Genomic DNA, 15,079 nt, shown 5'->3' on the forward strand with positions numbered 1-15,079 from the left:
ACCATATGTATAACAATAAACTTAAATTAGAACCAAAAAGCAAATGTCTTACAAATTAATTTGTAGGAAATAGCCAAGTTTGACTTTGTGGCTGTGGTAACTAGTGGAAACCACACAACATGGCCGACCTTGGCGTTCTACCATGAAACGTTTTCATTGGATGAGCAAATTGAATAGATACAATTATTATGATACATGGTTGGCTGGTTGGAATGCTTTTTTATGGCGCTTCTTTGACGATGTCAACGTCAGTTGAATTCGTATCAAAAAGTAGAGGCGGAACGAGAGGGTTTACTACATCCGAAATCTGTCCGCCAAAATGGGACCACAAAGTGAGGGATTTTCATATGGAGGATAAAATGAGTGTCGAATTTGGAAAAATGTCCATTTGTTATAGCGGCCCCTCGACTATCTTGTCAATATAATATAAATCGTTGCTCGTATCTAGTTTAGTGTCTGAGATACAAAAAAAAATAGAAGATTGGTGAGTACATTTTTTCTTTTATTTACAGCAAGAATTGTAAATAGAAATTAATTTCCTAACACACTATGGAATAACACTCAACGCACTTAACCAAGAGAAGCATTTTTTTTTACAACAGCAAATTAATTACAATTTGTTCAGATAAGACTATTCCAAGGCCACATATTTCATACACAGATGAACCATTCAGGGTTTTATTAAGAAAATATATGTAAGTTTTTTTCAGGCCAAATACAATGTAGTATTATTTTCTTGCCATGTACACATCAAGAAAGTTTGCACGCATGTTTAAAGTTACCTCTTTCTTGTCACAATAATCAAAACTCTTTGCTTTTACAAAAAAATATCAACTCTTTCAGTGTCTATAAAAACATTATGCCACAAGGTTAAGCCATCAATTTACAGTGCCCTCTGTAATTATTGGGACAGTGATTTTGTTGTTGCTCTGTACTCCAGCACTTTGGATTTGAAATGATACAATGACTATGAGGTTAGAAGTGCAGACTGTCAGCTTTCATTTGAGTGTATTTTCATGCATAGCGGGTGAACCGTTTAGAAATTACAGCACTTTTTGTACATAGTCCCCCCGTTTTAGGGGACACAAAGTATTGGGATAAATTCACTTATATATGGACAAGCATTTCGATACACTGACATTTACATTTACATTTAAGTCATTTAGCAGACGCTCTTATCCAGAGCGACTTACAAATTGGTGCATTCACCTTATGATATCCAGTGGAACAACCACTTTACAATAGTGCATCTAACTCTTTTAAGGGGGGGGGGGGTTAGAAGGATTACTTTATCCTATCCTAGGTATTCCTTAAAGAGGTGGGGTTTCAGGTGTCTCCGGAAGGTGGTGATTGACTCCGCTGACCTGGCGTCGTGAGGGAGTTTGTTCCACCATTGGGGTGCCAGAGCAGCGAACAGTTTTGACTGGGCTGAGCGGGAACTGTACTTCCTCAGAGGTAGGGAGGCGAGCAGGCCAGAGGTGGATGAACGCAGTGCCCTTGTTTGGGTGTAGGGCCTGATCAGAGCCTGAAGGTACGGAGGTGCCGTTCCCCTCACAGCTCCGTAGGCAAGCACCATGGTCTTGTAACGGATGCGAGCTTCAACTGGAAGCCACTGACCTTAACATCTGCTAACCATGTGTTTGTGACCAATAAAATTTGATTTGATTAAAGTGTAGTATTTGGTCCCATATTTCCAACAATTACATTTAACTTTTGACTACAAACTTTTTGGATGCATTTGCTGTTTGTTTTGGTCGTGTTTCAGATTATTTTGTGCCCAATAGAAATGAATGGTAAATAATGTATTGTGTCATTTTGGAGTCACTTTTACTGTAAATAAGAATAGAATGTTTCTAAACACTTCTACATTCATGTGGATGCTACTGTGATTACCTCCCCTGATATTGTAATGGTGAGAGGTTAGCACGTATGATATTTGTGCGTCTAACTTTCTCACTCATCATTATTCACGATTCATTCAGGACTATCCGTAATCATGGAAGCATCCAAATGAATGTAGAAGTGTTTAGAAACATATTATTTTCTTATTTACAATAAAAGTGATTCTAAAATGACACAATACATTATTTACCATGAATGTCTATTGGGCACAAAATAATCCGTAACACAACCAAAACAAACAGCAAATGCATACAACAAGTTTGTAGAGTCACAAGCTTGTTTTAATCATTGCGTGCTAGGAATATGGGACCAAATACTAAACTTGACTACTTTAATACACATATAAAGGGAATTGTCCCAATAATTTTGGTCCCCTAAAGGGGGGACTATATATAAAAGGTGCTGTAATTTCTAAATGGTTCATGGATGAAAATACCCACAAATTCAAGCTGACAGTCTGCATGTTAACCGCATGGTCATTGTGTAATTTAAAATCCTAAGCGCTACAGTACAGAGCCAAAACAACAACACTGTGTCACTGTCCCAATAATTATGGAGGGCACTGTATAACTACTGGAGCAAATACATACATTTTCCACATCACCACATTGTAAAGGTTTTCCAGATTGGCCCCCAAAACATGCTTAGCAAAGCATATGTATCGAATCATTGGTTTAACCCAGTCCCAGAGCCATATATTTAGATTCTAAATACATTCCACTGGGCACACACTGGTTGAATCAACATTGTTTCCACGTCATTTCAACAAAATGACATTGAACCAATGTGGAATAGACATTGGATTGACATCTGTGCCCAGTGGGATGACTCTGGTTTAGCTATCAATACAGAACAGAATGTTACAAAGAAAGAGAAGGGTGGTGAGTAAACCCCTACTGACATCATTGGACTATGGCTCATCATATTGACAGGATTGCATTACATCTCCAGTTTTAGTGCAACTAGATTAACTCATTTTTTGTCTAAAGCAGCTAAGGAAAGCCAAGCAATTTGCCTACATTCAAATTAAATCAGAATTGCATTGAATTGCCTGCATGCTCCGGATCTTATGTTCCTTTGAGATTTTAACCAGTAGGCTAAGAGTTGACAGACTGGAGGAGAAACAACAAACCACAGACATACTGTGCACAGATGCCATTGATTTACATGCGTCTTAGTATGTGTTTAATTTATTTTGTCATGGATACGTGTCTTGTCATTTTTAATTTATTGGCGATGCGGAGTGATAAAACAATTTCCCAAGTTTGGATCAATAAAGTAATACTTTACTCTCTCTCTCTACTCTAAAGCTGAGGGTCATCACAATGTGTTATTTACTCTCTCTCTCTACTCTAAAGCTGAGGGTCATCACAATGTGTTATGCACTCTCTCTCTCTACTCTAAAGCTGAGGGTCATCACAATGTGTTATTTACTCTCTCTCTCTACTCTAAAGCTGAGGGTCATCACAATGTGTTATGCACTCTCTCTCTCTACTCTAAAGCTGAGGGTCATCACAATGTGTTATTTACTGATGGAATTGGATGTAGCCTAGTCCACTACTGATGAACTAAGCACAATGATGTCTACGTTGCTACACTGAAAGATATTCAGATATTCATGCCTTTAGGGCAGATACTTTAAGTTCCTCTTCATAAGAGGTGATAATCTCCTGTAGAGTAGTGTCAGTCATGACTGTTGTTGTTAAAAGACAGGAGAAAGCAAGGACATCACTACTGCATAACACAAAAACACCTACAGTTCTAGCTTTTAGACAGACTCAGTATTTTGCATGTGTTTTTCACACCTATCTACCGTTAGCAATGTAATTCTATAGATCGCCGAACCTATAGGTGAAAAGTACTGTACATTCTGGAGATTGACAGCTAAGCAGACAATAAAGTAGTATAGGTCCATATCATGCTAGAGGGGGAAGGAAAATCACACTAAGCTGAGACTGTGGGAAGAAGTAGTGGATCAATAGGTTGTGTACAGTACATCTTGATGGTGAGATCAGAGCCTGTATTCATACCATGTCTCCGAGTAGTGTCGACCTAGGATCATATCCCCCCTGTGTGTATGACACTTTTCACCGTGATCTAAATGGCAAAGCCGATCCTAGATCAGCACTACTACTCTGAGACTATGAATACGGGCCGTGTTTGGATGGAAAAGCTGAGATGCTGGCCTGGAGGTGGATTCAGTTTGTCCTCTCTGTTCCAAACAGGGACAGGAAGAAGGAGAAGATGTAGATAATATCGAGGTAGATGTTGAGAGTGGCAAAGACGTATTCCTCTGGGCTTATTGTGTAGCGCTTGTTCCCCATCAGTAGCTGGGTGTCAAACGCCAAAAACTGAAACGGAGAAAAGAGTTGAAGTATTACAGTAGTTGTACATCTCTCTTTGGACTGTCAAGTAAATACAGACTATATAGGTTTTACACTTACCATGGTAAAAAGTAACGCTCCCAAGGCACCATAGACACCATGCACCCAGGGCACCTGGAGCACAAAACAAGCTGATATTATATCTCTCGAAAATGTGAACGTTCAATTAGATCTGACGCAGCTGTAAGCTTGATGTTTTTTTTCCCTCACTAATTGGTCTTCTGACCAATCGGATGAGCTCTGAAAAAGATCTGATCTGATTTGTCAAAAGACTAGTTAGTGGGGGGGAAAAAGAACAGAATTGGCAGCCTGTCTAAACGCAGCGTTGGAGACCTCTGTCTAATTCCTCATGTTAGTCTCCACCTGCATTTACTTATTCACCTCATTCATTATATAGTTTCTGATTAGGGTAGTTTTACTTCCTGCTATGTATAGCACTTTACTTTGCAGGCTTTCATGTATGACAATGTGCTCTACAAATAAAGTGTAGTATTATTATTATTATAACTTACATATCCGTAGGGCAATGCGATGGCCAGGACCAGTCCAGACACCATCATGACCATGCAGAAGGTAAACAATACACCTTGGCATGATGTCACATCAAACTGAATAGGAAAAAAAGGGAAGATAGGGCAGAAAAAGAGAAGGTAACTTGGCCATGAGGAAAAATAACAACCTGTAACAAATTGTGAATCATAGAAACACAGAGATCCTATTAAATTATAGAATTTCCTTTTTCGCAGGCAGACTGACCTTAGTTTGGAAGCTGACGAGAGTGACAGTAAGACAGACCATAGCAGTAATACCCAAACACATCACCACTGACTTGGTGTTGTAATAACTATTAGAGGGGGGAAGATATGGTACAGGAATTATTTGCCAAGTATTTATTTACTAAGAAATGACACTCAATTTTTTTTTATACAGGAATAACATATTAATGACTTATTTTAGTGAATACACAGTAACTAAGCCAGCCTAAAATGTATAACAATGTTACTAAGCCCATGTATACCTTTGGCATATCTGATCGCCACTGACACAGGTTAAAGCAGGGCTGCCCAAACCTCTTCCTGGAGATTTACCGACCCATACGTGTTTTCAATCCAAAACTAATTTAACCCACCTGATTCTACTTATAAGATCACCAAGACCTTAGCTGAATTTAATGTAACACATTAGCTGTTTACCTGGCTGCAAAAACCATCATGCTAGCCATACTGAAAGTCTGAAGAAGCAGGCATGCAAAGCATAGCGGACAACGGAGACAAACAAACTGTAGACACAGCTATGGGAGACTGTACCTGGATAGCATCCCTGTCATGTAGGAGAGAGAGAGGGTCTGCAACAGGAGAGATTACAAAGTGAACAGACATTACCGAGAAAGAGGGGTCACACAAAGGAGAAGTCTGTGATTCTGAATTATGTGTAATACTTTAAAGTCTTTAGACAATGTGTATAAATGTTGTAAAGATATGGATTGTTTCAAACACTCTATGATACGTACAAAGATGGCGAGCAGGATCAGATTCCATGGAAACTGTCTCCTGTAGGAAATACAAATCAAACACAATAAGTACTGTAGTTAAGTACTGTCGTTACATTCTGCTAAAATGATACATTCTCTAGTATCATAATAACTGAAGTTGTGTTAACCACACACATCAACACTGTAAACTCACCTTGGTCCAGGACAGCAGACGAGTGTAATATATGTGACAAAGAACACGGCACTGTGTAAATAAATAACACATATTTTAGTACTTTCAGAATGAAATCAACATAGTAATGATGTATGCAAGATCAAAGTTGTGACTTACTAAGAAGCCCAGTACCATCCAGGGTTGGACTGAATGTAGTTCTTCACTGGTTCACTGATGAAGGAACCAAAAATAATTGTAAATATGCAATGTTTGCTCATTTTCATCAAAGTACTTGTTCCTGGGTGTGTTTTCCTGCCCGTTATGGTAACAGGCAGGAAAACTGCTGCTTCCTATCTAGCACCTGTGACAGGTTTATGTCTGGTGCACAGTGATGTAACATTACTGTATCAAAGTGTAGGACTTCCTGCGATTGTCATGACCATCTATTGCCTGACCAGGTAAAACTATTGAAGGATAGAGAGTAGCATCCGTATTTAGAGGTTATCTCTTCACACTTACCAGAATGTGAAGAGAGCCACAATGGAAAGAGTGACAAGAAGTTGAATCATCAAGATGGCGTAAACCTAAACGGTGGTAACGGGGGAAAAAGACAACTGAAAGGAGGTAATGAAAAATACAGTTTAAAAATAGCATACAGTATCTCTATGGCCTTAACATACGGTAGAAATAATGTAGTAATGGGGTAGTATTATAGTAGTAATTGGCTTGTATAGGTAGTGCAATGTAATAGGGTAATAAGGTAGTAATAAGGTACTAATAGCTATAGTCATAGCCTACCTTGCGGATAAAGATCCGTCTGATGTTTTTATCACTCCAGCTGAATTCTGTGAGCATCTCCCCATCACTAGGATAAGCCCCGCTGTAACAGGGGCTGCCGCTGACACCTGCTGACAAGTTCAACACAAACACACAGTAAATGGTCAGTTATTTTTTTACACTTTTGTTTACAGAGAGAGGAGTGAAGAAATGACGTTTCTTTCTGCGACACTGACATACCTTTCTCACCTGCGCCAGTGGCCTCCTCATAGGTGGGAGGGGCCGGTGGCCCTCCTGCTTCTCCACTTGAAGTGCCATACTGCTTCTCTCCTGCTTCAGCAGCCTTGTTTGCGACTGTAAGCTGAGCGTACATAACATAAGATAACGAATCAGGACTAAATAGCTGTTTGGAAATAAAATACCTTTTAATAAAACAACAGAGGATGATTATGAGCCACTAATCAACTGAGAAACTTGAGCTGAAACTTTTAAATCCAAATTCATTTTTTAACAACAATAAAATAAAAAAATCCAAATTTTAAAAGCAAATACGATGAATTCAGATTCACAATTTGGGACTAATTTTGAAATCTGATCTGATGCTCTGATTGCTGACTAAGATTTGGACTGAGATCAGTCCTTAGACGAACCCTCTGCTGTAGCATAGCTCCACACTGTGGGTGTAGACGATCCAGGATCAGTGAATGAGTCATCATTTCACAACACTGTCCAGATGGCTAATGAATGTACCAATGAATATGAATATCCCTCTCCTCTCTCTCTCCATATTTCCTACATAAAAATAGAAATAGTAGTCTGTTGTGATCTCATTTACAGTCATTAGTACAGGTAGGCAGGCTAATCCTATTTCTTTAACTTCCTCAGCTTTGAGTCAATGCATAACAGCAACACTTAAGGTTATATATAATGGGGGGTACGTCCGTGTCTCTGGACTGAAGGATAGTGACGCAGGCTCAACATTACCATCTCTCCATCTACATACAATCTAGTTTATAGCTGTCATTTCATTCACTCTACCATTCTCCGATGACAATAGTAGTTTCTGCTGCCGAAGAGACTTTGCATCGTTACTGAGCAACACAACGTGATTAGCTCCTCGACAGATGCAGGTGAAAGGATGGAGCGACAGATACAGCCTACGTACATGCTGCCACAATGATTACGTAACATTGTGGACCACACGCACTGAAATAAAAATATAAGCCAAGAACCTTCCCTTTTTACTATGGGTTTACTGCAGAATGAGCATGGGAATGAATGAGGATACAATGAGATGCATAGAATGTATCTGTAAAGCCCTTACCTTGCCCTGGGTCATAATGACTGTGTCTGGTGTCTGCAGCAGACACTATGATGCTTTATTTATCTCTCTGCTCCAGTCAAAGAAGCTCTGTTTTCCTCCTTCCTTGATATTCTATCCTCTTGTGTGTCCTTGATGCCCAGCAGTTCTTGTACAGTCAAATAAAAGAACTGGCACTAGTTAAGATAGAGCCTGGGAAATAGTGTCTCTCTCTGCTGCTGCTTCTCCTAGATTAAACCCCTTCTGATGCTGCAGCAGTGGCTTAATCCAACAGCCCACGCAGTTAGGATTCTCACAGACCCCCCCCCCCCCAAAAAGGAACATTCTAGCAACATCCAGGTGAAGCAGCAGTACTGTGGGAAGCTTGGACAGTACCAAACTGCTTGGCAAAAAGGGGTGGACAGATGTTGTATCAGTATGGGACTCAAGTGAGGATAGGGCCAGAGAGATCTGGAATATTTGGTCTGCAGTAAAAAAGGAGAGAGGGTGACGTAGAAGGGAATACATGATCTGAAAGTTACATCTTTGCCCTCTACTTCTGTCAGTAGCACTTAGCCTAAAAACAAAAACCTTTTTTTCTCCTCTCGTTTTGACATGACATATTTTCTCCATTAACTAAAGAGCAAGAAAAAGCATCACTGGTTTAAAATGTTCTATGTTTAGGTAATGCACTGATGCAGCGTTCTGCATTAATTCATGAAAGGCTACTAACATTCATGAAAATACTAGAAGCTCCTACTAATAAAACATTAATGTAAGACTGTAGAAGAGGCCTGCATTTTATCTACATACACCGGACAGTTTATTAGGTACACCCATCTAGTACCGGGTCAGACCCCCCTTTGCCTCCAGAACAGCCTGAATTATTCAGGGCATTCTACAAGGTGTCGGAAACCTTCCATGGGGATGTTGGTCCATGTTGATGCGATGGCATCGCGCAGTTGCTGCAGATTGGACGGTGGTACATTCATGCTGTGAACAGCCCGTTCCATCTCATCCCAAAGATGCTCTATTGGGTTGAGGTCTGGGGACTGACCAGGCCACTCAAGTAAACTGAACTCACTGTCATGTTCCAGGCAATGTTTTTCCACATCGCAATTGCCCAGTTTTGGTGATCAGGTGCCCACTGAAGCCGCTTCTTGTTTTTAGCTGATAGTAGTGGAGCCCGGTGTCGTAGTCTGCTGCAATAGCCCATCAGTGACAAGGTTCGACGAGTTGTGCGTTTCGAGATGCCGTTCCGCACACCCGTGGCTGCGGGAAGATGTTGGGGGTGATGTCAACGTTATTAAAATGTTGTAATTTCAATTTATCAGGAGGTGCTGCAGCAACCTCAGTAACTGAATACCTCAATGCCTGTCTGCCAGCTTTTTATAATCAAAAGAGAACCATAGCGCTCTCCCAGAAGCTTGGTTGGTGCGTAAAACCTGCGAATTCAAACAAATGGGTTCACACTCAAAGTAGTTACAAAGCTTACTTCATTCTATGTTTCATTATTTTCACTGCATCAGGGATAGCGTACAGACGTTTCGGCTTTACAGCCTTCTTCAGCGTGTGTGTAGGTCCAATTTTATTTAATTCAAAACAGCATTTGTAAAGATCCACAGATGAGCAGCAGGTGCTTCTAATCAGGGTTGCCAGGGATGTGGCTTTTCCGGTCTACCGGTCTACAAATTATTCACAAAGAAATACAGTCCATATCAAATTTTGCATGTCGTTTATGAGTTGACCCCACATATTTATGAACGGTTTTGCCTGATGTCCTTGAAATGATATCATGCATTTAGGTGAGCGGACACCTGGGGCAATTGATTTGTGAGTTGCCCTTCGTGCCCAATCCCATACCCTATAATTCTGTATTTCTTTGTGACTAATTTGTACACAGGTAGACCAAAAAAGCCACATTCCTGACAGTCAAATTAAAAGAAAATTGTACCTACACATACTGAAGAAGGCTGTAAAGCCAAAACGTCTGCGTACGCTATCCCTGATGCAGTGAAAATAATAAAACACATAGAATAATGAAGCTTTTTGAGTGCGAACCCATCACCCCTTTGCCTGCTTTATATAACAAGTGACTCACTGTCTGTTGGAGCGATCCATTTTTTTGTGAACAGGGTGGTGTACCTAATAAACTGGACAGCAAGTGCATGTGTAGTATCACAACCTGAATCTGTCTAACATTATCACTGCAATTCAAAGGATCACAAAATGACAGACAGTATTAAAATCATTTATTCCATATTTACAATATGTCCTATTTTACTGAAGGTTCTGGAGAATAGAAAGCAAAAAAGAACAAGGCAAATATATATGCCTCTCCAAGACACGTTAAGTCTCCATTCAGAATCTAAACACCCTTAACATTGGTGTTTAATTACTACAATGTACCTAGCAAGCCCCATAAGTCAAAATAGCAACTGTTTGTATTCCAAAACAGGCATTGATAATGGAATGGCCCCGATATTCGTCCACGCAACAAGCTATTTATAATATTTTTTCCCCTTTGGACACTACTGACAATGTCAAGAACTCCAAAGTGTAGCTACACATGCCCACTGATTGATTTAACAGTTGCTTTCATCATAAACAGTAAGACTGAATTGATTTATTGTACTTGTTAAATGATATGAGAGTGGGTGATATTTCTGCCGTAGCAAGCAGCTGTGCTAGTGCTGTAAGCCCTGTTCTGCCAAGGCTGAGTGGTACACCCTGAACAACGCAGTTGATAAACACTACAACATGTACAGGCTAGAATATGAAGAACATCCTAGAGCTAGACTGGCACCACCTACTGGCACAACATTATTACACCAGCATGTGCGTCAGTGCGTATGCAAGTGTGCTTCAAAAGAAGGCTAAGAGATGACGCAGACTGCAGCATAACTCAAAATAAAAATATTTTTCTTCATATACCCAACAATATAGCTAAACAATTGCTAGTCCCAGTTAACAAAACGAAAACAAATAAATATCAGGAAAACTTGTAACCAAAAATATATACCTTGCCGACACCAGATTATTTTAAATAATTGTCTAATATTGGTAACTCCTAGGTTGATTAAATGTCAGGTTTCAGTCCCTCAAAAGTTCATTTCACTTTCCCAAACGAGTCTTCATCTCTCAACAAAGTAATAACTGTATTCCTAGTCATTGTCCAATGTTGGGACAATAAAGATCTCTGAATGTCATATCTCTCCCTCTCCTTTGGGCCCCTCTAGTCTGAGATCCACATCATTCCTTCCCAGAGTAAAGAGACTAACCACAGCTAAGAGTGCAGCTAGCATCATAACAGCACAGCCCCCAAACATGTTTCTAGTTCCACTACCACTCTCACCCCCTCCAGTCCCAGACACCTCTCCATGGAGCGCCAGGAGCCCCAGGCAGGCCAGAAGGTGCAGAGGCAGCCTGAACCAGGCCAGCACCCCGGCCCTCTTCTCCTCTGGGATCACCCTCCCCTGGAGAAAGCTGACAGCGGGGAAGTAGAGGCCACTAGCCAGCTCCAGCAGCAGGAAGGCCAGCAGGGACTCGCGGGGTCTGGGCTGGCCCGGGGCGGTGGAGAAGATAAGCATGAAGAAGGAGAAAAAAGCGAGCAGCATGGAGAAGCAGAGGAGGTGACCAGGCTGGAGGCGGTAGCGGGTGGATGTGGCCAGGCGGTAGAGCAGGGACCCAGCCATACTGGCTGCCATCAGGCAGGAGAAGACAATGCCCAGCGGAGGGCCGTGGGGGTCCAGGACCGGGGTCCACAGGAAGACAAATATATAAAGTACACTCTCAAACAGAGCTTGGACACCTCCTAGCAGCATCACCCGTCTGTCTGATAACAGACAGCGGAGACCTTCCTGACAGCTGCGCCAGAACCGGGCCCGTGCAGATGCCCGGGCCAGAGGCACTGAAGCAGAAGGACCAAGCAAGGAGGTCTTGTTGTCCCTCTCCAGGCCTCCCTTCTCCTCCATGCCCCAGTCAGTCAGCACCACCCAGCCACAGGCCCCCAGGCAGGGCACAGCCAGGAAGAAGGGAGCCACAGGCCCCAGGTGGAGCCACTCAGCCAGCATGTTAGCCACCAGCCCAGCCCCCACTGCCAGCCCGTGGTTCCAGCTAGCAGCCTTGGTGAAGGTGCTGGGGATCCATTCTTTAGGAAAGTCGTGGGCATTCACATGTTGATGCACGTACCAGGCCTCGAAGGCTGTGGAGAGCAGAGAGGTGGACAGGCCCCCTAGCATGCGACCCACGATAAGGACAAAGTAGTCCCGGGATAGCTTGGTCAGGCAACAGGCTGAGTAGGCTACGCAGAAGAGCAGGCAGGTCTGTCTGCGCCCCAGGACCTGAATTAATGCATTTCAACAACAAAAAAGTTTTAAACACATAGTTGCCTTAGCCATACAACAATACATACATAAAACAATTATTGAGGATAAAATAAAAAAGTCTAAAAATGTATTTACTTCGTGGTCTTCGTTATTGTTACCTGAGGGAGCCAGCCGGCCACGGGGGCAAACAGCACACAGGAGGCCAGGCCAACGACATACAGGATGGCTATCTGGGACTCCAGGAAGCTGTAGTGACGGTACAGCTTGTAGAGATATGGCCCCTGCAGCCAGTCAGCCCACAGGGCTAGGAGGTAGCCTCTTAGGAACAGGGCCTGGAAGCAACGGAAAGCAGGGTTGGTGCCCACAGCAGAGGGAGTGGGTTGAGGAGGGGTGAGGCGACGTGCCGCGAGCTCCAGACCGACACATAGCGCCAGTAGGACCACGATGGCCAGGTAGGCTGTCACCAACATGGTGAGTTTGTCCAAGTGAGACTGTTGGAGGAGGTTTGAGGGAGGTCTATTCACTCCGGTCTTGTAGTCCTAGGAGGATTAATCAAAGGCTGTGGAGAAAGAGAGGACATAACCTTTACTTAAAGACAGAAATATTGAATATCTGGTAACACAAATAAGGTAGGTCATGTCAACGTGGCATCCACACTTGCCAGAGAAGTTGTTTGCCTAGTGTCATCATCCTTCATGGTAACATAGAATGTAGCCTAGTCTATACTGTGTTCAAAATGTTCGAGGCTGAAAACTGAACCAAAGATCTGTAAGGTGGCAACCTCACTGACCACCAACGTAAATGGTGTACGTTTGCTGACGGACCATCACATATTTCACAAGTTAAAAGCAGCTAGCCTAGGCAGTTAGTTAGTAACGTTAGCTCTGATCCAGGGCGTTATATGCAGCCAAAGCCTTCTTTAACGCCGTGCGTATTTCCATTTATCCCTCCATATAGTATTATTTTCGTAGTGACGACGAAGTTTTCTATGTATGTGCAAACTATCGTTTTTCTAAAATACGACCTAAACTTTTGAACAATTTGTTTACCGCCAGTCTAGCTGTGGTGTGGTCAATGCGCATACAACACATGCGCAAGGACAACAGCTAAACAGTATACTTTGGCGACATTGAGATAAAAGTTCCTCAGCAACATTTATACTTTGGTGAGTAACAAAAGTATGTTGAAAGCAGTCATTAAACAAACGCGTGAAAAACATACTATGGAGGCATGAATGGAAAGATTCAGGGAGTTGATTTGATTGAAGGTTCAAGCCTCGCGTAACGGTCGTCAATAGTTACCACAGTCACAATTATGGCCTATTTCTACAATTTCTTAAAAATCTGATTTTGAACCTAACCTAAGCCAAACTGCTACCCCTATGACTAACCCGTACCTTAAGACCAAATAGGCACATTTTTGTTTACATGCATTTTTACGATATAGCCCATTTTGACTTTGTGGCTGTGGTAACTACTGACAACTGCACTGGGCCAGAGCTAGGCAGATAGCATAGTTAGCCATTTTGCCATGTGACGCCACCTAATCGGTTACAAACAAGCTGACTGATTTGCTTACCATCTTGTTTGATACTCGCGTCATACCACTTTACATACTCAAAGTCGTGTTAAAATCAATAAGAACGGAATTAGCTAGATAGCTAGCTTCGAAGTACGATAAACCGTGCTCTACAACAACATCCTCCATCAACTTCCGGGTTTTGCTGCAGTTCTGTTTTTAACTTCACCACTGAGCGGCAGCCTTTCTCTATACTGATGGTGCGGTCAGTCTTCTTCTTTGTTATTATGGTGGTCCGCAAACAGATGTTATAGGTGCACGCCGCCACCTATTATATTGGCTGTGTATCAGCCACAATGCTGTAGTATGAAATCATTACATTTTGTGAAAAAATTGCCATACCGACTAACTCTGCACCCATTAAAACCCTCATCCCTATTCCACTACTTTGGCCTTACCTGATCCTACTCCAGGCCAGCCGCCTGGGAGGATGGGACACTATCGTTCAAAACATAATTTATCTATTCTGCAGTAAAATCTTGTACACTCAAGTGCTTCTCTGCAGCTGCCACAGCCAACATATATCCTCTGTGATTTCCGTTCCATTAATTTCCGTTCCATTCCTGCGGTACTATTGACAACCATGGCCATGACGGCCAAAAAAACAACCTAGAAAATGCTATTCCTATCACTATTGTCCTCGGCCTAACTCCACCTGTTTGAACTCGTTACCTGTATAAAAGACACCTGTCCACACACTCAATCAAACAGACTCCAACATCTCCACAATGGCCAAGACCAGAGAGCTGTGTAAGGACATCAGGGATAAAATTGTAGACCTGCACAAGGCTGGGATGGGCTACAGGACAATAGGCAAGCAGCTTGGTGAGAAGGCAACAACTGTTGGCGCAATTATTAGAAAATGGAAGAAGTTCAAGATGACGGTCAATCACCCTCGGTCTGGGGCTCCATGCAAGATCTCACCTCGTGGGGCATCAATGATCATGAGGAAGGTGAGGGATCAGCCCAGAACTACACGGCAGGACCTGGTCAATGACCTGAAGAGAGCTGGGACCACAGTCTCAAAGAAAACCATTAGTAACACACTACGCCGTCATGGATTAAAATCCTGCAGTGCACGCAAGGTCCCCCTGCTCAAGCCAGCGCATGTCTAGGCCCGTCTGAAGTTTGCCAATGACCATCTGGATGATCCAAAGGAGGAAT

At 42.3% G+C, this 15,079-nt stretch overlaps 2 protein-coding genes across 5 annotated transcripts; both read right to left on the reverse strand.

The window, feature by feature from the left end:
- Positions 1–2,360: 2,360 nt before the first annotated feature.
- On the reverse strand, positions 2,361–8,306 carry LOC139542241 (protein lifeguard 2-like). 4 transcript variants are annotated; one of them, XM_071347434.1, is made up of 12 exons: positions 8,034–8,306; positions 6,959–7,070; positions 6,731–6,837; positions 6,452–6,516; positions 6,110–6,163; positions 5,972–6,022; positions 5,797–5,836; positions 5,594–5,631; positions 5,043–5,130; positions 4,799–4,894; positions 4,347–4,400; positions 2,361–4,253 (listed from the first exon to the last, which is right to left on the reverse strand). In XM_071347434.1, exons 1-12 carry the CDS (start codon positions 8,046–8,048, stop codon positions 4,101–4,103), a joined length of 873 nt encoding a protein of 290 aa, XP_071203535.1. In that variant the 5' UTR covers positions 8,049–8,306; the 3' UTR covers positions 2,361–4,100. The 4 variants fall into 4 exon arrangements, with proteins under 4 accessions (XP_071203535.1, XP_071203534.1, XP_071203532.1 ...); XM_071347433.1 differs by having other exon boundaries at positions 6,731–6,840; positions 8,034–8,289; XM_071347431.1 differs by having other exon boundaries at positions 6,731–6,840; positions 6,950–7,070; positions 8,034–8,271.
- A 1,938-nt stretch (positions 8,307–10,244) lies between these two features.
- LOC139542240 (molybdate-anion transporter-like) lies at positions 10,245–14,111 on the reverse strand. The gene is made up of 3 exons (XM_071347429.1): positions 13,916–14,111; positions 12,496–12,896; positions 10,245–12,352 (listed from the first exon to the last, which is right to left on the reverse strand). Exons 2-3 carry the CDS (start codon positions 12,805–12,807, stop codon positions 11,216–11,218), a joined length of 1,449 nt encoding a protein of 482 aa, XP_071203530.1. The 5' UTR covers positions 12,808–12,896; positions 13,916–14,111; the 3' UTR covers positions 10,245–11,215.
- Positions 14,112–15,079: the final 968 nt, after the last annotated feature.

This window comes from Salvelinus alpinus, chromosome 17, assembly GCF_045679555.1.
Source record: "Salvelinus alpinus chromosome 17, SLU_Salpinus.1, whole genome shotgun sequence".
Classification (NCBI taxonomy): Eukaryota; Metazoa; Chordata; class Actinopteri; order Salmoniformes; family Salmonidae; genus Salvelinus; species Salvelinus alpinus.